Source organism: Drosophila sulfurigaster, chromosome 3, assembly GCF_023558435.1.
Source record: "Drosophila sulfurigaster albostrigata strain 15112-1811.04 chromosome 3, ASM2355843v2, whole genome shotgun sequence".
NCBI classification, from domain to species: Eukaryota; Metazoa; Arthropoda; class Insecta; order Diptera; family Drosophilidae; genus Drosophila; species Drosophila sulfurigaster.
Window position 1 is genome coordinate 12,311,768 of NC_084883.1, and position 23,517 is coordinate 12,335,284.

At 35.2% G+C, this 23,517-nt stretch overlaps 1 protein-coding gene across 1 annotated transcript in view; it reads left to right on the top strand.

Annotated features, from left to right (window-relative positions):
- The window catches only part of LOC133845601 (uncharacterized), a 90,163-nt gene that overhangs the window by 63,452 nt on the left and 3,194 nt on the right, over window positions 1-23,517 (top strand). The window contains 10 exon segments of the mRNA XM_062280098.1: window positions 2,414-3,201; window positions 9,841-10,018; window positions 10,136-10,194; window positions 10,196-10,364; window positions 10,726-10,778; window positions 11,712-11,865; window positions 13,290-13,429; window positions 13,705-13,834; window positions 17,046-17,174; window positions 17,595-17,795. Of these exon segments, the coding sequence (XP_062136082.1) occupies window positions 2,414-3,201; window positions 9,841-10,018; window positions 10,136-10,194; window positions 10,196-10,364; window positions 10,726-10,778; window positions 11,712-11,865; window positions 13,290-13,429; window positions 13,705-13,834; window positions 17,046-17,174; window positions 17,595-17,795 (2,001 nt within the window).

A 23,517-nucleotide genomic window follows, 5' to 3' on the forward strand; every position in this document is an offset into this window, starting at 1 on the left:
TGATGAAACAAGTTTATGGCGATGGTTGCCTATCCCGTAGCAGAGTGCACGAGTGGTTTCAACGTTTTAAAAGTGATCGTGTGGACATAAATGACGATGAACATGTGGGCCAACCAAAATCCGTGATCACAGAAAATTCCATCGAAACTGTGCGTGAATTCATAAAAAATCAGACGAAATCATCATTGAAATTAATGGAAATAGAATTAAACCTCTCCAAAACATCGGTTTATCGCATTTTGGCCGAACATTTGGGTGTGTGCACGGTTTGTTCCGCAGAAATTGACTGACGTCCAAAAATTGCTCAGAATTAAACATTCGAAGGACCGACTATTTGACCAAAAATCACATTTTAACCATCAACCACTCCCCGTATTCACCTGATATTGCACCGTGCGACTTCTACCTTTTCGAACAAATGCATTTGCCGATGAAGGGAAAGCGTTATGCAGACGTCGAGGCCATTCAAAAAGGCTTGCACCGGCATACTGGAGGCCATACCGGGCAACGAGCTAAAACACTCGTTCGACTTGCTTTTGGACCGTGCAAAAAGCTGTATTAAAGCAGAAGGAGACTATTTTGAATAATATAAATTGATTTTGCCGAAAAAGCTATTTGTTCTGTCTTTTTGTTAAAAGTCCTGTTTACTTTGGAACGCACCTTGTATAAAACCACTTAATCCCAAGCTGAATATTTATGTTAAAAGATGTCTAAATAACTTTTTCTTTTTGTATAGAAAATAAATTCAAGCGACTAAGATTTTAAGTAGATCAATAAAAGAAAACTTAACTTTTTTATATTATTTTTAATTAATCTAATTAATCTAATAAAGTGAAGTAATAAAATAATAAATAACTAAAAATAAATCATTTCACTTCTGCTGTCTTGTCTTGTAAATAACAGCAACAACAATTACATTAAAGCAATCATCGCACCCATAAATTCCTCAATCCACAAGCATGTCCCCGTTCACGTTCATTGCATACATATATTTGAAGCACTCAACAAGCTAAAAGAATTGTGATGTACATTGAAAAGGAAACGCTTAAGGTTGGTAGGGTTGTCGGAACGTTTAATGAATCGGAAGGTAATAAGAAAGGCCATACAGCTATTTCTTCATTTATTCCGTCGACCCTTCTGCTTTGATTATTGATTTTAAGTGAGGCGCCTTATTGGAATTGTGTGCATTCAGTAGTGTCTAATCATGGGAAGTCAAAATTAATACGATTTTCGTTGTTCGTTTTGCTTTATTTTCGGTTCCGGGCGAACCATGCGAATTAATTAAATCACATAAAAAATGGTTGGCTCGTAGGAATGCAATAAAAATGTTGAGGAGGCGTTTGGGAATAAATTGTAATAGTAGGATGGCTACGAAAATATATATGAGCTCAGGCACAGTCGCACGAAAAAACTATTCTTTCTGTTCAGGAACCAGGTTTACGTGGACATTACTGGCCATGGAGGTGAATGAACTGGACAGCAGGCCATTGCAATGCATTGCAGTCCACTGACTCTGAGTACGCATCATTTAAACTTAAAATTATAGCATACTTTTATGCGCATGTTATAATTCACACTACGTGCGAAATGCCATTACAATTGACCAACAGCAACAGCAGCAGCTTGGTCTACAGTACACTGCAGTGCACTGTTGCACAAATTTAAAGTTTGCTGTTTGTTGATACTACTAAACTAGAAATGCTGTTTTTTGGGGCGTGTACTGCTGACAGTTTACAAATTTACTAATTTAGATCTTTAGGGCAGGAAATTTCATCTCTAAATATGGTTATAGTTATATAACCACTTAACACAAGTTAAGTTCTCTATTTCCTTGTTGTAGGTTAATCAATTCCTAATGTTTTTCTATAATTCTGATTTCATGTTTTAAATGTAGTAATGCGGATCTTTCGAAATGAACAGTTCATCATTTTAAGTATAAATTTCTCCGATTATCAATTACTAACTCAGAACATCCACTGCAAAATTGAATATATTTTGTTTGATAATTTCGATTTGTGTGCAATATAAAGATCGAATATATTTAAAAAGTAAATATAAATATGTATTATAATATATAATAATGCAAAATAGAGCTTTTTTTACTAAGAATATAAATCGAACTTAATATTTGTTACTTTCACATTTGTGAATATACGTTAAAACGTTATAAAAACATTGTTAGGAAGTAATGTTATAATGTTGTATTGTTTCACTAAGTAGTTCAATTATAAAGTAGGGCTTATGTATATAAAAAGTTTTCCCAAGATATTCTCATATGTACATATTTCAAACACAATGGTTTTATTATCATATCGTATAAAATATAGCTAATATAAATAATTATAATAAGCTAGTAATATATATACAAAATATTCTTATTCAAATATTTAAAATTATTTTATTCTTTGCACAGGTACAAACACAGCAAAACCACAAAATATCAATGCCAACTATCAAACGAGTGCATTGAAAACTCCCACCGAGCACGACGCATTAATCAAATGGAGCACCATATCACAGCATACACCGAAAGAGAGTCCATTTCTACCAAAAGCAGATGTACAAAGGATACATCGGGCGCCAGTTGACGACTATCTACAGGATGGTCCGCCAAAGTGTGCCAAAAACTGCGCAGTGTCCAAATCGAAGGTCTCCAAATGGAAGGCGCAACTTAAAAAGCGGCCTGTTCACCAGGCACACAGAGCGACGCCGCATAAAGAGGCGAAGCGACGTTTGCGGCGAGAGACGGAGGAAACCGATGTGGAGCTGCAATTACCTACTGTTATCCCAAGCGGCACCACGCTAGCGACCAGTGCAATAGTCACTGCTTATGCTAATAAATCACACTCAACGCTGAAGAGCTTGGTTAAGCCAAAGCGAAGCCGTTCCATGGTGCATCTGGCTCCCGAGGACATGCAACCAAAGCCAAAGGAGCCCGTGATTATTATCGACGACGTCGAGGAGTTTGACAGTGGCACCGCCACGCGTGATTTGTTTCCCAAGAGCGGCGATGACGGAGGGGATCTTTTGGATGACGAGGAGCCAGAGGAACCACGTGCCCTGCCATTGAGGCCAGTGCCTCCCAATCCCTATGAGAACGAGGAGATGTCAGTCGTCTATGCGGAGCAACATTCGGAAATTAGACTTATGTGCGAAGTAGATCTGGACATTTCCTCTAGCATGTGGTACAAAAATGGTCAGGTAAGTGACGTCAATTGGAATAGAACTATATATATATATATATACATGTATGTTTGTAGACTTAGCATACCTTCAGCTGTCAAAGGGGCCAAGCCAAGTTGTGTGCAACTTTTGACTTTAATTGCATTCTTCTGCGGCCCGTTTGCTTCTAGTGGTTCCATTGGGTCTCTTAAGCTGTCTCGTACTTTTCCCATTTAAACATTTATACCCTATAGCGATCAAGCGAATTGGGTATGATGTAAATAGTAAAAACGTGCATCGTTTCCCATACAAATAAAAATCTTAAAAAAAAAAACACGAATAATGCTTTAAAATTGTACTAAACTTTAATAAATTTATTTCACACTTTTCACTTTTTCATACAGGGTATCTTTGCTCGGTCACTAAGCACATCATTTAAACTGTCGCATTCTTACATGCTTTATTTTTTTGTTGGCTGTTCTGCGATTGTCCTTTGTGCCTTCATTCCTCTTGAACGCTGTTTTCTATCTTCCTGACAGACGTCTCGAGTACCAGCCTTGTCTCCCTTTTTTTTTATCCATTTGAAGTTTGGCTTTTGTTGCCGCTTTCCTATTTGTCACTTAAATGCCGCATTATGCAAATTGGATAATCATTATCATTTGATAGTTTGTGACGCTCAAAAGCTTTCGAGAGCTCGTCCATCTTTTCCATCTTATCATTCGCGTACTATCTTCAAATTTATAATTGAAGCTTTATGGTATGTTTTCTCTCACGGTTTCTCGCTCCCTTACTATTATGGGTATACAATTTTAATTGCTGATGCAGTTGGATTAGAGGTCCGCAAAAAGTCGAGTTGCAATTGCGAATTGTACGATGTGAAAGAAATATATTCTAACTTAACTACACACATTCATATATACCAGAATTACACGTTATATAACTCATTAAATGCACACAATATGGGGATAATTGTATATGTATTCGTATTCTACTCTACTCTGACTACTTATAGTGCATATATAAAACGGAATACATGATTATTATAAGTACCAGCAGACTTTTCAGCAAAGTAATCAAAGGAATGTTGAGCTGATATCAAGTTTTGCATAATCATTTTGCAGTGCTCAGCATGCTGTACTATTATTTCTTTGCTGTTCCTCTTTGTTTATTTAACAGTTGCTCTCATGCTGCCAGCCCATATTGAAAAAGAGCAACAAGAGCAATGAGTGGTTTGCCAAAGTTGTTGATTGAAACTAATACAACAAGAGCAGAAATAAAAGAGTGTGAGAGAGAGAAAGAGGTAATCAAACGCCTTTGTTATATCGTTTCCGTTATTGTACATATTTGCACTGGTACGACTTGTCGACCAAGGAATATTATATTTGACTTTAGCTTTAAAATTGTCGTATTCAACAAATAACTTATATGACAAGTGGATAGTAGATAACATGTTAATTTGACAACCGTCAAGGTATATTTATAAAATATATAAATATGTCATCATTGAATTTTGTAACATTTTATACATCTTGATTCGTGTTGCAAACATTTTAGGGCTTACTACAACTTTAAATTTCTATGCGGTAATTGCGCCTATGTCGATTCCGGCTATATTTGAGTCGAAAATTACTTTTTAAATATTATATGTACTGTTAATACCTTAGGATAACCATACTTAAAAGATTGAAGCTAGAAGTTGCTTACATTGTACTAAACAGCTTCTTTCATTTCGATTTGCATTTGAATAGCTCTCCATCATTCTTAATTTTTAGCACAGAGTTTTTTTAAAGCTAATGGATAACTTTTTTGCTGCTTAACCAACACATCTTATACAGATTTGAATTAATTATTTATTATAGTTGGAGTAGGAAAATTAATAAGCAGTATGGCTCGAAAAAAGTATGTAACCTATGTTACATAAAAATTGCAGCATGAAGCATTTATCGATTCTGCTTTGCCTTCATATTTCAGTAACTTATGATGATTCAGAATATTTATACTCGTGTATGTCGAGAATGTCTCGTTTTCCTTGCTACGCACATTTTGCTTTCGATAAACTTAATATATCCTTTTTTATTTTTTAAGTTATGAGTCTGAAAATGAAATTGTTCCACAAATATTTAGTGAAAGCCACCCCAGTACCGAGCTTGTAAATATTAAAAGTGCGGTTTTTATGTGGCGTCGGATGTATGTATTGATGAGTTATATAAGCGTTTGATTTATTTATTTTGTGAATCTTTGTCATAAAGTTTTAATCGCTCTCATTGGTTGACTTTAACTCTTCATTTGTTTTTATTATATTTTATATTTTGTATATTTTCTTCAATTGGTGGAAATATACAATAAAAAATTATATTTACCCAATAATAAAGAATGTGGAATTTTGTTAGTTTATTTAAATGTTTGCATAATTTATTGAAGTCTTGAGCAACACATGTAAATTACTAACCAAATGCAAATTACCCTCGCCTTGAAGCCTTTTGTTTATGTGCCCGCTGCAAACTTGTGAGTTTCCAAAAAGTTGTCTGTGAAAAGTCGCGACAAGCTTCCATTATTCTGGTAGTCAAATAGGCGGCGCATGGCATAACTTAATAAACGACATTCGCAGAATGTGGGTCCTGTGGGACTCGTCGTGGTCTCCGGGAAACGTGGGAAACGGAAAAGGAGTTGCGGTTGTTGCAAGTAAATCACTTCAAGCCAAGAAATTAATCACTCAGATTAGAAGCGGGTAAATCCCCAAATGATAACCAGCAACGTTGCAGCGTTAGGTCGTCTAGAACCCAGAGCATAGTCGGCTTCTACCTTTGACAAGTTTATTAAGTTAGATGCAATGTCTACACTGCATGGCACAGCTCGGGCTCGGGCTCGAGCTCTGGCACAAGTTTGCCTCAATCTCTCGGTCTACAATAGAATCAACGCTGCTGACGCTAGAAACATCGCAGCATCAGCATCTTTTCCCCATGGTGCAATTGTATTAGTTGTGTTAAAACAAAAGTCAGCCATGTGAAAACGGAGGCACGAAGAGAACTTGTGGATCAGATTAAGGGCGGCCGCTCCATGGCAATTACAACAATGATGCGGCAACAATGTAAGACAATGTCTAAATAAATTCCGATTCCAGTTGCAATCTAAGTAAGGAAAAAACTACGTGCTCACCGTATTTGAAATACTCTTTCTTGTATGAAATGATTTCTTGCGTTTTCTAAAATCTTAAAATTACATAGCTTTATTTAACTGCGGTATTTACTTTAACTTTGTGGTGTTAGCGATCAGTGATTAAGACACCAATATAAATTTTAATCAACTTTTGACTTTGCCTTTTCATTTTCAATATTCCCTCAATCAACCCAAGTATATTTTGAAAATAAATATAAACTTCATTCTGGATAACTCAACTGGCATTCTTTATTTATCTGTCCTGTCAACGTTTGACTTCATCGTTTCCCTCACTGTAACTACAACTGTTCAATGACAAGCGACAAGTGTTCAACGACTTTTGCTGTACTTTCTTAAGTGACGTGTGTTTCAACGGATTCCGTAGCCATGAGGCAAGCTCCAGGTTCTATAAGTAGCTGCCATCTTGCGCATCTCCACTCAGTATGTGTGCCGAACAATTTATTGTTGAAAATTATCAAGAGGCTAATATATTTGCTGAAAGCAATTTTAACTTAGTTGCCTTGGGCCATGAGTAGAGAAAGTTTCTGCACAAGGAGGAACATACAAGCTTTAAGTAATTTTTCTGATTGAGCTTTCAAAATAGAAATTGTAATAGAGCAATGAGTAACCTTCAACTATTGCAATTGATTTTTTAATGTTTTCTCATTTAATTTAGTTTTGCAGTTTGAGTCGTCTTGTTGTCATTTTTTGAATAACTTAAATATTTGCAAAAAGCTTTTTCGTAATGTTAATTCATGCGAACAACTACAATTATCGAAATAATATTATTTCAACCCCAAAATTTATATTTTATGCGCAAGAACTTAAAGTAAAATGCGTGCATATCTGAAAATTTGATTTTATTTTATCCATAAATATAAATCAAATGCGCATACATAATTTGCAGCACTCATTGCGGAATTATTTGTAAAAATAAAAACAATGCAATTAGAAAATACATTTCCATAATAACACCAAAAATACATATAGTATATATATGTGTGTGTATATATATTCGCTCTCACATAGTTGTGGCCATGTCGCAGCATAGTGAAGCTTACACATATCCAATCCTAAATAGCAGTGCCTGATAGCAAAGCCGCAAATTATGCAAAGTTATGCGCATGTAAACTCAAATGTGCCTTCAAATATGCAACAATTTATGCGAATTGACGCAGCTGCAGGACAGGAAGGAAAAAACGTGTAGACAAAAAGGCGAAAATCATTATTACCAACAGCAGCAGCAGCAACAGCAGCAGGAGACAGCAGCAGATCGCAGTCTGGGTGAAGTATGCGTGAGATTTAATGCCCAGCTTAGATAACAACTGGTTCGCAGGCAACAATTTTCATTCCATGGAATGTATGAATGCAACTGGGGCTGGCTCAAAACAATAGAGCGTGTAATCTGCTGCTGGCCGCTCGATGCTCTCGACGTTGTAAACAAAGATTTGCTACGCTCATTTAACGCTTTTGTCTAGCAACTTTGTTGCCAAAACCGTAATATCACACACACACACACGACACTCACACACACAGAGTGGGCAGCAGGTGTACAACAGTCGCCAAATTCTCTCTGCCATCGTACCTCATAAATTTCCAACTGAATGCGCCGTTGCACACCCTGCAAATTCAGTCGCCGGTTGCTAGTCGCCACTCGACCAGTTGCTAGTCGCCAGTTAGCAGTCATCGTCGTAGTGCGACGAACATGTTTGGTATTGTCGCCCGCCGTAGGTTAATAAATTTCAGCAATGGCCGCCACATCGAATGTGGTAAATGGTCAACGGAAGTAGAGAGTCTCTCGAACGCATTGAAATGGAGTACGAAAAAATTCAAAGAGTTCGGGCATTTCCGAAATGTGTGCAACTCTAGAGAATTGGGCTAACAAAAATATTTGGTCTATTAACATTATAAAAATTTATTGTTTTTCTAAAGTTGCGTACAATAAATTTTTACGTACATATGTATGTATATCCCAGCAGACCTCAAACATGCCCCAAATTCATGATAGTCCTATCAGTATAATTATGGTAATATTTATTTAAATATTTAGAATTCTTCAGGATATTTTTATTATATTTTGTGCCTTAAGGAAATGTATTTAACTGTCACTGAAGCATCTCCAAACTTACAAAGTATATAAATACTTGATCAACGTCCGTCTGTCTGTCCGCCCCTGTAAATCGACAAAAAAAAAACGGATAACAATCGTAATTTTGAAGCCAGAGTATTTGTATGTATGATTCCTGAATACTTGGTTGCGATCAGATTAAAATAGAAGAATGGAAAACACCTTGCTTCGGCTGGCAATCTGGTATATTGTGCACCCTATGGTGTATTTTGAATTGAGTACGATATTTAATATGCCAAAAATACACTTTGGTATATTTATAGTATTTTTGTAGTATATTAATGTGGTATATTTATTTGTTTATTTATTTTATTCAATGTGGGTATCTAGTATTTCACAGTCGAGCATTCTTGACGTTAGCTTTCTTACTTGTTAACATTGTAACATTGATATAAGGATTGTTCAACTCACATTTCATTCAGTTATAATACACTTTTAATGTTTTACCTATGATATTGGATCATCTGAAATACTATCACGATTAAACTTGGCCGGTTCCTCTAGTTATACTTTAATGCAATGGCACTTGAGAAGGATTTTCTTAAACGCGTAAAAAGCAATGCACATTTTTCAAGCAACCACTTTTGTTGCAATTTATTGACAACTCTTGAACTGAAGTTGCAATGGTTCGACGTTGTTCTACTTTAATGTTCACACATTCACGTCGAATAAACATCTACTATAACATATATATCGATTGAAACACTATATCACAAAGAAAGTTACAGTTTTGTTTTCTACTCGTTGCTCTTAGGCAGAAGCCATATAAGCCCTATGTGTAACTTATAGTCAACAGTAAATGTAACATCAAGTAGTTAAACTACAGACGAGTATACTCGACTGTGAGTTATCCGCTACTCATTTTCAACAAAAGCAAGAGAGGGTGGTATGATCATTTAAATATACATAAATGTATATTTGGTATATTGATATAACACATATATATAATATATTGACAGCACGTCAAAACAGGTTGAAGCTCTATCATATCTATTATAGTCTCTGAGAATCATGTTTTTAAACGGACAACCGTGGCTGTTGTCTTCTATTGGCTGTTGCTGCTGATCAAGAATATATCTACTTTATGGCTTCTTTACTGTATTACAGAGCTATAGTGGGCTTAAAAACAGACTTATTTTCAACCAAACTTCATTGGCACTGAACTCCTATATTAAAAAATTGTTTTAAATTTGTTCAAATCAAGATGGTTCCATTTCACTTTTTTTTTTAAATGTAGAATATATGGATATAAATTATATCTGAAAGCCATCCTTTCTTATTACTTATTTCATACATTAAGTATATTATTTAAATAGGATATAGCCGTTAACTTCGTTTTACGAATAAAAACCCGAATGAAATCATGCTTAACTTTACTGTATTATTGCTTACAGGTGGTCCATGCAATGGATCGTACATCACGAGTCACCGACTACCGTTTCATCAAGGAGGCAAATGGCGCGCTAACTATCACAAATGTAATGCTTGAAGATGATGGCAAATGGCAATGCGAAGCGGAAAATACCCGACGTTATACAGAGAATGCTCGTCCCGTAAAGTTGGTTGTGCTTGGTGAGTACCAAAGTAACAAACGCTGAATAAAAAGCTTTCGACAACTTAAGCTTGAATTTGAACTTATATTGAACAGTCGATACAACAAATTCAATAATGATAATTTACCCTATACAGATCGACCGAAACCTCCTTATCTGCTTATTGATTCGCGTCGTTTGGATGCTGGCAACATTTTTTGTGCCCGTCAAAGAGAACTCAGAATTGAATTTGGCATGCGTAAGCGAAGGGGGCAACCCACGACCTACTCTCACCTGGGAAGTTCTTCTTAGTCCAGGTGTGGATCGACATGCACAGAAAGTGTCCGCTGACGTGTTAGAGCTGGAGGAAATCAAAAAACGAGAAGGTTAGTACGAAAACATGCATTAATAATGTCTATTCTTCGCAATAATAAATATACCAACATGATGGATATTTAGTATAAAGATTATATACCATTACATTGTCAACAAAAGGAATTAACTCAATATAGCTGCTGGTTATTTCTACCCTTTGAAATTGTATAATAATATAATAATTCTTATCCCTAAATATAGTTATTAAAGGATTGTCTAACTCGAAACCCTTGCTTTAAATTACATTCAATATTCTTTTTATTGCTTTTTGATTTGCATGGACAGAGTGGGGTGTGTCCACAAACCTAAAACAAATTTGCGTGTTGTTAAAAAGTGGTAGCTCTGATTTTTGGTGAACCTAAGGACAAACAGACATTCGGGAAGTCAGATGGGCGGACATGGTTACATCGTCTCGGGTGTTGACGGTGTCTAAGAGGTCGGAGTTGCCTCCCTCAGCATATGTTACATACATTTCCTGTTGCCATAACGATAGAATACCCTATACAAATAGTATATGGAGTCGTTGTTGAAAGATAAACTCAAGTTTATTCACACTGATATGAAGGAAGCAAGACAAGAATAAGAATGCAATACAATAAAGGGGGGATTAAGAATGACCGGAAAAAGAAATTAAACAAATAGTGAGCGTATAAATATGAGAAGTTTGAACTATTCACCTAAACGGCTAGTCTTCTGGCATGGGTTAACGGTTGCGGTGGCCACAAATTTGTTTGTCTTGCACTCGAGCATAATGAAAAGCACACATTTTGGTCAAGCTTTGTATAAACCAAACAACCACCAAATCACTCGGTATGCAACCGCCTAACCACATGCAACGAACGACCTGTCAAACACATCGAAATTGACGTCTTGAGTGTTTAGTGTATATACTCGTATCCCAGTATTGTGTATTATATGTACTATAGAATGTTGGAGTGTCTGTGCGAGGATGCGTGCTGTGGGGGAGGAGGAGTGTTCGCGTGTTGTAGACCCTAAATGCCACAAATTTGCATGTTTCCTTTGGTCTGTATCCATCTATACAAGCTTACCAGATGATTGATTGAGAACTGTGCTAACACAATTGCATGACAAGGTGGACAGGGTGGTGTCTACTGCTGCCATTGGCATTGACATTGAGGTTTAGGTTTGTTGTATAGTAGTGCCGCAACCATCATCGCATCACATCGCATCGCATCGCAATGTGCTTTAATTTAAATTAATGATGTCGCGCTGATAACAAGCTCGACTAATTGCCTGTCGTTTCAACAAATTTACTTTGACTTAGCCGTAAAATTGAAAGAGAATTTTCCAAAAATCTTCCCACCACTCAGCATACACTCTTTGTTTTCTATATTTAGGATAAGAACGGCTATAAAATCAACAGTGGTGCCAAAAGCGAGTCACGTCTTCCCGCCGTCTACAGGGCTCATCACAATGCCCGAATATTGTGTGTCATGGAGCATCCCACTCTGAAGATTCGCCAGAATGCCTCCTTGCTCTTGGATGTGCAGTGTAAGTGTCAATTATTGATTTTGTTTATAGATTTTAAGCACTCAAATTGAGATTATATTTAAGATTTATTCACATTATTTCAACTACGATAATTAGTCAGTTAGTTTTTCTTAAATCGTAAACTTATTTTGTTATTATAACATTCCTAAAACAGAAAACCCTTTATAATAAATCCAAACATGACAAAAATTGAAGCTCGCTGGTTTAATTAATAGACTGCACAACGACGACGACGAGAGTCAAGCCAAGTTGGGCGTGCAGAAAAGTAAGAGTGAACTGCAAGTAAAAGTGAAAACCAAAAGGCAAATGTTGATTAAAAAGTTAAATTGCAAAAGTTAATACACGCTACGAGGAGCACAACACTCGGGGTGGCTCCAAAGAATGTTTTCAAATTGGTGGCAAAGGTAAACACTACCCAATAATTACGGCCCCGCTGTGGAGTGTTAATACTATATATGTATGTATGTATACGCTCTACGTGTAGTGGGAAGCACAGAGAAAATGTACGTTGCTTAATTTCTTCTGTACTGATTGAATATCAAATACATATTTTGCACTTTACTTGCTATAAGGGTTTTAAATCTGTTTGAGGATATTATTTTTTAACTGAACTGGGTCTATTTATTTAATTATTATTCAGCAAGCTATTAAACTTAGAAAACTAAAAAATAAAAAAAATGTTTTATATGAGTTTTCAATGTTGTGAATAACTTTTACTATTCAAACTTATTTGCAAATAAATTTAACGTCAATTTGAATATAATAACACCCATTTTATACTTTTATAAATAAAGACAAAAATTGAGAAGGTTAGCTATAAATTACGAATAAATAAATTGTAGCTTTCATGCTTTTCGCATATGTGCTATGCATTGAGTCAGTTGGCCAAATAATTTGATATAAATATTTAAATTAATTTATCACTTACGAGATGAGTTGAATAAATTTCATCTATATCATTAGGGTGCCCACTTAAAATCAAATAGAATATGTTAATGTTTTATACAGAAGTATTTCGTATTGCTATACGCAAATCTTTTAGTCTTTCAAAGTTGACTAGACGATCGAAACCACCCGTATCTTCTATTGTTTTTAATTAAGATTACTAGCACCTTCAAGCTTTCTAAAATGGGCAGATGATGATAGCTTCATAAAGATAAATTCCTAAATGACATTTTTGCGGTGCCGTCGAAACTAAGTTTGCATTCAGTTTTATTATAAAAGTTTGCTTTTCCAGGCGTTTATTTTTGTGTTGTAATTTTTTAATTAATAAACTATTTTGTTGATGTTTCAACAGTTGCTAGTCCGCCTCTTTCGAGTCAAGCTGAAAAAACTAAAAAAAAAAACTAAAAAAAAACTCTGCTCTTCTCGTCTCTTGTGTGTACAATTCTATTATATTTTTCTTTCATTCTTCGCTTTTGCAGATACGCCCTCATTTGCAATCTCCCGTACACCTGGTTTTGGCTATCCGCTGCGCGAAGGCATTGAAGTTAGCCTCAAGTGCGACGTCGACTCAAATCCAACGAGTACTCCGCGGTGGCAGAAAGACGACGGTGACACACCGGTAAGTCCTATAAAACTTATGCACACACACAGACACACACACACACACACAGACGCAAGCCCATTTCTTTGCATTCTTCACTGCAGCTGCGAATGGTTCAGCAAGGAGTAAGTTTTAAATGGATTTTCGTGCAGTTATCACGACAAACTGCTTCGACCAACTATTTACATTGCTTTAATTACCAAAAATTGTTTACGCACAAGTCCGAGACTCATTTGCATTATTCCAAATATATATGTATCTTATTTTCGCTTGTTTTCTTCACCTTACTTCAGGTACCACAAACTGGCGACGGATTTCTCAACTTTACATCCATTAGACGAGAACACTCTGGCTGGTATAAGTGCACATCACGACATCTGAACTTTCAATACTCGTCAATTGGTTATTACCTCAGCGTACGCTGTAAGTATCGGTACTTGTACTTTAGATAAATTACCCGCCACTCCTGAGCGACAAATTCCATTTAAATTGGCGCGCATGATAATATTTTTGTCATTAGTTCTCATATAATAAAAAAAAAATTGTCAAAAATTCTAAGTAGATTTTATGACAGTCGCACATGGTGCGTCCCACCGTCCCGTTAATATGAGGGTACGAACTCATTCCACTCCCATTCCCCATTTTTTTGTGCTTACTTTTTGGGGGTTGCGGTGATGATGATAGCACACTATTGTTGCGTATTCGCAGCCTCGCAGCCGCTTCTCGACACCTTTCATATGCAAAAAGTGGCAAATTACATTTGGCAGTGGGTGCTGAGAGGCAGAAAAATGCTGTCAACCCTCTGTAATGCGCCATTTTGGCTGTCAGTGTTCTTTCTTTTTCATGGGTTACGATTTGCGCTGTGTTCTATAAGTTTCATACACACATTTTATGCGCCGAACGCGTGTTAATGCTTGTAAATATTTTTATTGAATTTATGTTGCCGCCAGACGCCACTTTGTTTGCAAATGTTGTTGTATTTTGCCTAAAAGCAGGCTTTTTATATGTCAATTTGTATACCCGCTATCCAGAGGCTGGAAGGGTATTATAAATTTGTGCCAACAGGAATGTACTATACGTAATAGGCTAAAGACGCCATTTCCGACCATATAAAGTATACGTAGTCTCGACAGTCTCGACAGCCTGAAGCTGTAATGAGCGTGGAAATGACTTTCGGCATACCCGGTAATAAATGCAGTCTAAAGGCTTGCTTAGTAGGTTAAACGGATGAGAGGTTTTAAAGTTATTGACCGACATAACAATCGATTATAATATGTTAAAAATAATACATAATATTGAAATATTTTTTGGCTTTTTTGGAATATTATTTTGATATCATAGCTATCAACCAGAGTTCATTCTCTTAATCACATACTTTACGTATTTTGTACTCTGATAAATAGATGAAGCGGGTATCTCACAGACGAGAACTCCTTACAGAAGCATTCTTTCTTGTTTTTTTTTTGCTGTCACGCGCAAATCGTCAGCAATTGTGAAATCGAAAAGTATTTGGTGAAATGATTTTTTAGCGCTCTGACAAAAAAGCTTTAATATGAGATCTAAACGAGTGAAAAACTTCCTTTTCATTTGTAAAGTTAGTAAAATCAATTTAGTAGGAGTTTTGTAAAGGATTTCATATAATCTATGTAATAAAAATGGTTTGTCTTGACTATCTAAAATGTCAATGCACTGCCAAATATACATATGTATATGTATTAGTATATAGCTTTAGCATCCAAGATTTCATTCAATGAGTCGGAACAAAAAAACTTTAAACATAAAAGATTTCCTTTCGATGCCAGTCACTATATATAGCGGGTATACAAACCTTGTGGCAAAGCGACATTTTTACACCTAACAGAGGCAAAATAACTACTAAACGGAACCTAACTAAACTCCCGAAATAGCTACTCATCAATCACAACAAACAGAAAATTACGGGTATATATCTCTGGAGGCAGAAATTGCACAACAAAAAGACATTTTGACGTGGCGAAAAAAAAAAATGAGAAAAAAAATTATTGGTAATAACAACTTGACAAAGTGTTTCCACTTTTTATGCGACCCACATCCACATCCTATCTTTGCCTATACAGGCGCAGGCACAGACAGAGGTAGAGGCAGAGGCAGAGGCCCAGGCACTCCCACAATGTTAGCTTACTCAAACACACCCTGGGGACAGCTCTTCCGTCCATTTTCGAAATTTTTTTTGTAATGGCGAAAACGGCGAGAAACCAAAAAGAATCCTGACAGGCGGCTGACGTTGCTCATTATTGGAAAACAAATGCTTTATTAATAAAAGTAAAACCTCCCAGAGAGGCCAAGAAGTGAAGTCAGAGTGTAGAAAAATACGAGTGCGCATCAACCCTCGCGCTGACTGATGGGTCGACATATCGGCATTTATTAATGATTGATGAGCCATCCACGCCTATGGTGCCTTCTTTTCTTCTTTTGCTCTTTTTCCGACGACGTGAAGAAGAAGCTCTCTTTTCTCAACTTTTTCTTCTTTTGATTTTGTAACAGAATCGAAATGTGAGATTTTTGTGAGAGGCTGAAATCGTAGTTGGCAAAACGTTAAGCACGTAAATCAATTTGTAAAACGAAACTGCCAAATACTAAATTCAACTTTTGGCAACATTTGGAGAGTCTGGCCCGATTCTCTGTGTACTCGTAACTGGGTCCCACAGGGCCAAGGTGTTGCTGACAACCGAAAATGTGCATGTAAAATATGTAATAGACATTCCGCTTTATTTTCTGACATTATATCTAAATTATTGACCAGAGAAATCATCCAACCGGACGCGTTTCGTTTACTTGTTATTCAATTGTTTGACAATCCATTATAAAAAGGAGTCACATGCACATTCAGCTGTAGCTTTCTTAATTATTGTGACGGTATGTCAGCTACTGTAAATAATGATAAAATGTATATTGATAAGATGAGAAGATATTAGGATAAAATGTTGTAAAGTAGTGAACATGATTTATCTTGTAATTTGACATAAAAAAATGAGAAAGCTGAAGAACAAAGCATAAAAAATTAATACACATTATAATTCGATGTATAGATTTCTATTACGTTCAAAATATTCAACATGTTGCACGATAATAATGCCAGACAGCATCAAAGTGCTTTGAATCGTTTCGTCGAATTGATTTTTGTAGAACTTTAGTGATTCTTTTAGAACATTAATGTTTTGAAGCCTAACGCAATGAAATCTTCAGGTATCTGAAAAATTGAATGACTTAATCTAAAACAAACCTCACGTGAGATCTTAACTTTGCTTGGACTTAGATGTTTGCACTGACAGACGGACATAGCTATATATTTAAGGCTGTCGACCTTGACCAGGAATCTACCTCATGTTGCTATTCAAAGTTATAATGTATTATTTGTTACTTCCCCCTCTAAAGCTTTTCGCGCATACCGACGATATAAAGCCTAATTAGATATGTACATTTATATTCTTGTGGTTACATACTGTTAACAAATTCCTTCTTAAATGTTTTCATTCAAATTTTGATTCATATCAATTGAAATGCAATTTCCTATAACACTCAGAGCTTTAGAGTAATAAATATAATAATTCAAAATACTCGTATCATTAATTTTCTTCCAATTCACGCTTTGCAGATGACTCAGTGGATGTCACCTCAGAGCCTGATGACCAAGATGTCTCTGTGGCAGCTGCCTCGCATAATCCCAACAAAGGGCAACTGGAGGTACAACTAGGCGGAGCCGTTACTTTACAGTGTCCACAAGGTAAGTTCGATATAAGAATTTCTTAATTTAAAGTAACAAATTAATTGACGCATTAGTGAACAATTTTAATTAACAAGACATACGTAAAATGAGTCTGTTGTTACAATTACAATTTCCATTTTGTTATTCTCCTTGTTGAGTTCCGAAATTTCAGTTCTATTTGGTAATTATCACTATTGAAAATTAAATATGCGTACTCACTCTCCAAGTGATTGCAAAACCTCAACGATAACCAAAGCAGAAGAGCTGATATGAAGACGTGGCTAGAAGTGTTTACGATTCGTATTCGCATCAATTAAATAAATTAGAATTCGCATCGTAGTCCAAAGTCAATTAATTATATTACTAATGGCATCTCCTCGCTTAAGGCAATGACATTAATGTTCTCTACACACTCTCTTTTTTGTGATATTATAATAGGATCTTTGGGTTGTTGGTCGCATTTGGACCCAGTCTCGGCCAGACTGCGGGGTCTTGGATATGGAGCTTCTCAGCCAACAGGTCAATTCTCTCTCAAAGATGTAATGTACCAGGACGCCGGGACCTACAAATGTGTGGGACAATCGTTGGCGAATAAAAAGAAACTCGAAGTACTTCAGAGTGTAACCGTTTCAGTCAAGGGTACGTAATATATATATCTTTTGTTTTTTATTCGTTTTGTGAATGTAATACAGGAGTAATCTTCAATAATCTCAAGCATCCTGCTAATTTAAATTAAACGCAAAAACTTTCACATTCCAAAGTTTCGATGTGCGAGTAATAAAAAAAATACAAAACAAATCCGATGGATGTTGATTTTGACTATTTTAAAACTGTAATACTAGAAGTGCAATTTAGAAAGGTTGCATAAAGAAGCTCAGGAATTTAAAGATTCTGTATTACCAAATCGGGGAATACATTTTTAAAATCTTATCGGTTAAGTTTAAGTTTGTTATGTTATGTGAGTCACGCTCATATTTTTTCCAATATGTAGGACACAACGCTCTAGAACAGTTGTAAATTATAATTGATTGTTGGTTTTTGGCTGGTTTTTATATCTAAAACGGAAATGCGACCATTTTTCAATCAAATAGCTTATAGATATAAGAAACAAATGTTCAATAGAAAAAACTGATGTTCTATATCTGAATCTCTTCTTGAATTATTAATTCGACCAGAAAAAAATGGTCACGTCCAACGATTTGCAATTATATGGCATGTAAGAAAACATTTGATGTTTTCTAAGGAAATTGCGTAAGTTCCATTAGTTAATCCTTTTAGTTTAATTTATAGTTAAAGAAAGTGCAGTTTTGACTCTCCGTTTACAGTTAATCAATAGCAAAGCCTTGTTATAAAGACAGTACAAAATTTATATTGTTTACTAATAGTTACTAATTGTTTTGCTCACACTAACATAGTTGCATTCTGTTTCAAGCGCTGTATCTATTTTTACTACTTCCAAACAATTTCAAAAGCTGATCACATAAGAAAATTTTGTCTAAGTTGTATATTAAACTATAAACATATTAGTAGGTTGCAGTCAAAAGTTTCTTTTGAAGCAACCGATACACCACCAAGTTATTGCTCAGTTTACGTTGCCTACTTTTCGTCTTTGACAGGTGACAGAAGCGAGCTAAAAACATTAAAAACTTTCCAACTGTTTTCAACACATTGGAAAACAAGGAAAAAACTTTTTCTTCCCAAATTTTTACAATTTCTTTTTACTGCATCTTTGCTATGAAAACTTCAACATTTACTTAGCATTAGAATGTAGCAACTTGTCCAAAAACTTAATTTTTTCTTTATTCCGAATCCAACCAATGCTTTTTCCTCTTTTATTGGAAAATGTGGAGTATTTGTATGTATGTATTAGTTAATTTAGCAAAACAACCTTAATTGATGACTTGGATTAAAGCATGTAATGCTTTAATTATTTTTCACTAAGACACTAGAAACCTTCAAATAGTTCGGCTTAAAAGGAAAACAAAGAGTTATTATTATTATTTAAATAGAACAATTCAGCATGACGAAAAAATATTGAATTATATATATAAATGTTAGTTAACTCTGATCATGTATATATATACTTTTTTTGTTGTTTTTCTTGTTCTCAAATTATACCAATTTAATATACAGAAAAAGTACTAAAAGCACATTAAAAGTTTTGTTAATTTTTGCAACGAGTTTTCTGTGCTTTGGATACACTCAAATTCGTATGAAAGATAAATACATTTCTACCAACCTTAAATAATAATAAACAATATATTCTTAATAGGAAAAAAAACCGGTTATTTTTTAAGTATGTACATATTCTCTTACTTAAAGAAAAAGTTCAGCGTTCATATTAGCATGCTTAACCAAAAGCACTATTTAAATATTAAATGTCAGCAGAACACAAACCGAACCGCTTGTCAGCTAAATTGTAGCCAATTGAAATAAACCAAACTAGCTAAAATGACTGCAGACACACTTTATAAGCAGCTGCTTATCAACTCTAAAAAGCTGAGTTGAGTAAAGTGAAATATTTAAAAGTTGCACAACTTTGCTCTGCTTAACATATGCAGAGTCGCCCTGTATTGTGGAACGCCTCCTTCCTGCTTCACATGTATTGACAACAAGGACGCGCACATAAAGTTAACGACAACGTTGGGTAAATAAATAAGCAAAAAAAAAGGAGAAAAAAAAAAGAAAGATGAAGTAGAAGAAACGCAACAAACTAAAGCAAAAGCTAAAGTTAGTGCTAAAGTAAAGGCGAAAACGTTGCGAAATTGCAAGAACAAATTGTTATTTAATTTGTATGAGTGCTGAAAATATTTGCAGCTGCCATTGCTCAAGTTTTTGCTCATAAACTTTTTGGCCAACATACGCATCAGAAACTTTAATACATATACATATGTACATACATAACATACATATATTTAGCTTGCATACATACTACATACTGAGTTCGTGATGCATACCATATGGATGTGCTTTAGCAAGTATAGAAAGTTTACTTTTGCACCAACATCATCAGCGAATACTTTTTCGTTACTTCAAAATTCCAATGCACATTTTATTCTTTTTCCATTTGCGCCCGAAACCTATTTTAAACTAGCTCAGCAGCCTTTTTCTCACTCAGGTAAATTATGAAGCAGTTGGTAATTATGAATTTGTTGTGTAAATTGAATCGTCATTGCAAGTTAAAGCATAAACACAAATAAAACATGTGAGAAAGCTACCGTTGAGTGACATTTCTGCTTTTTCAATTAAATTAAAATTGTGCGGTATTATGCTTAAATTAAACCGAACTAAAATACTAAATAATTTTAAAATATATTGAGATTGGTTTTGGTACCGAAAATATTGATAATATTTAATGATTTTAATCCCATTTTTCGATGATCGATGATTATCATCAGTTGTTCATATCTTTTATAAAGTGAAGCAGAATAGCATTTTTCAACATTATATATTATAATTTGCTACTAAAATATATACATGAATGTTTTTGGAAAACTCATTCTCGTATTCCAAGTTTAATTTAGATGAGAGAATGCGGCATATTGGTAGAGTTACTTTATCGTTACCCAATATACTCGTATACTACGTGAGCAAATAAATTGCTTTATGCGATGCTTTGTGTATGTATGCATATATGTACATATGTGTGTTTGAGTGTTCAACCGCCTCTAACTCCGACAAAATTCAAAGGAATGCCGGTCCATTGTATATGCCCATTTTTTAGCATGCAATTTCTCTTGGAGCGCGGCTGTCATCAGTATTCATGTATGTATGGATACCTACCCCATATCACAGTTAGTAAATAATTTCATTGGCGTTTTTCATTTTCCACGCGCAATTTTTCTTGTCAAATTGTAGCTGAAAATTTGGTATATGGCTGGTGAGCTCTGCTCAGCTCTGCATTGTTCCTACTCATTAGAAACGCTCTGATGAGGGTACAAACAAGGCCGAGACGATAAAGGACATGTGCTTGCGCATGTGTATTATGGCAGTGCGCTTCTTCCTTGAGTGTTTTTCATTTATGCCTCATTTATATAGCAATTTATGAGTTATTTTCAATGCTTACAGCAGCTGTGTTAAATTGCATATTTCATAATTTTCAACATTTTTTTTTTAAGCTGAGTTATTATGCAAGAATTCTCTCGGATAGGTTATGCAGGATCATTAAACATTATAATATCATAAATATCGCTCCGGGAAGGAATTTTTGCGATGTCAGGAAATAAATGAAGGTTTAATAGAAATCGGAAAAACTTCAAAGCGATAAAACGAGGGTTACCAACTATTGTGGCCGATAATCCGAAGGTCACTTTTGTCATTTATATATTAAAATAAAATTTTTTACAACTTCTACAAATAGGATATTATAATTTAACGTCAACAAAGGCATTATGTGTATATATATTCTTCGTCAATATGCGAGACTAGATCTCAGAGACTATAAGAAATAGAGATACATTTATTTTGTAGAGTAAATCGAACATTAAAATCATTAAAAGTTATTATAAACAAATCTTAGAAATTATTTTAGAAATACAGTAAACGGATGCTGCTGTCGGATTTGAATTCCTTTAGTTGATAATTTGAAATCTAGTAGAATAACGATATACCAAATATATATTGCGGTATATTTAAATATACATTCGGTACACTAATTTGGTATATCTTAACTAGAGTTCATTCATTTACTTTTATTGAAAACATGTAGAAGGTATCTCACGGTCTGGCTTCAACTTCAGCGGAAATTATTTTTTACACTACAAAATAATCAAGAAACTTCAGTCAATCATTATTTTGTACACTACAAAATAATCAAGAAACTTCAGTCACTCATTATATTGTACACTACAAAATAATCAAGATGTTGCAGAAACAAATTGAAACTGCAGAAGGCGTTTGTCAAGTTGACTAAATTATAAATTTTCACGTGTCGCTAAGCTTGCGCATCTATGTATATGTTTAGTTAGTTTAAATTTTAGCGCTGAAGTTGGCATCTGAATGTCGAAAACTTTTCAGACAGTTGCCAAAGTCAGTCTGAGGGATGGCCATGCTCCGTGCAAAAGTGTTAGCAAAGGCCTCATATTCGTATTGACTAGCTGACAATGTGACTGAATGTTGGAGGCTACAGCGGAAATGAGTTGCAAAAGCTGAGCAGAAGATGGACGACAAGAGAGCTTGTTATGCTGGAGACAGTTAGATGAAACTCAGTCGTCAAAAATATTACACAGTGCAGCACCCAATACGAAATCTCATCAACGTGACCGGATATAAGCAGTAAAGCAAGCTGACAGCTCAACTCGCCCTTGAGCAGTGTCTGTCTCTCACACGATGAAAACTAATTCCCGCGAATGTGAATCACTCCTCCCCCTCCCCACAATTTACAGTCTTTATGCATGAATTGGGTTTTTACATGAGTTTTGAGGGTTGAATCGCATAACTTGATGAAAGCCAACTAGAACAATGCAATCAAAAGTGACACTCGACCATGCAAATATTCGCTGCAAGACATCGCTGCCAAAAGAGCTTTCAATTAAGGGTTGTCATCTCCTAGCTTTAAGCTCTAGGCTATTTTGGGGTTATTGCCAAGCCACCAATTGTATCTTGAGGCTGCCACATGCGATGGTTGCGCCAACTAATAAGCGTCGCTTTTCATACTTCAACTGAGTCGATTTATAATGATGAAGGCCTCTGGCTGTTACTCAGCGGGATCAGCGGCCTCTCCTCATGTCCTCTACTCTCGAGTGGATTGTATTAAATTGCTAAAGTTTTCATTCCGTCGAACACAGCCTGGCAGGTGGGCCAAACGATAATCAAGCTCACTAATAATACAATTGAACGACGATGCATATTGCGAATTAGATTTATGGCAATTAAATTGCATGTTAAAACTTGACTAATGAATGGAAAATTATTTTCACGTTACTTCTGAAAACATATATAATTTTTATGATAGAAGATATAGAAAATTATATACTTACTTATTCAATGACTCTACTTCCAACACATAGTCAAACTCTTAAAGCTACTACGCTTTTACTCAAGTTTTCTTCATCTATATATTTTTATTTTATAATTACGCCATTTCTGCATAGAAAGTCATAGTCTCCAAAAGTTTTCTTAAAAACAAACAAGTAATTAGAGATTTCTTTAAGTAAATATCGTTCCGAGCGCTACTGTTGATCATCAATTTTATGAAAATAATAAAAGAAAATGTAATGTGTGCGAAGTTGGTATATGCCAGTGATCCGACTTTATACTACAAACAATATTATTAATCATAATAAAATGTTAAGTAAAAAATATATGCTCCCGAAAAATAAAACGAGTTAGAAAGCTTCAGTCGAGTGGGTTTCCTTATGGG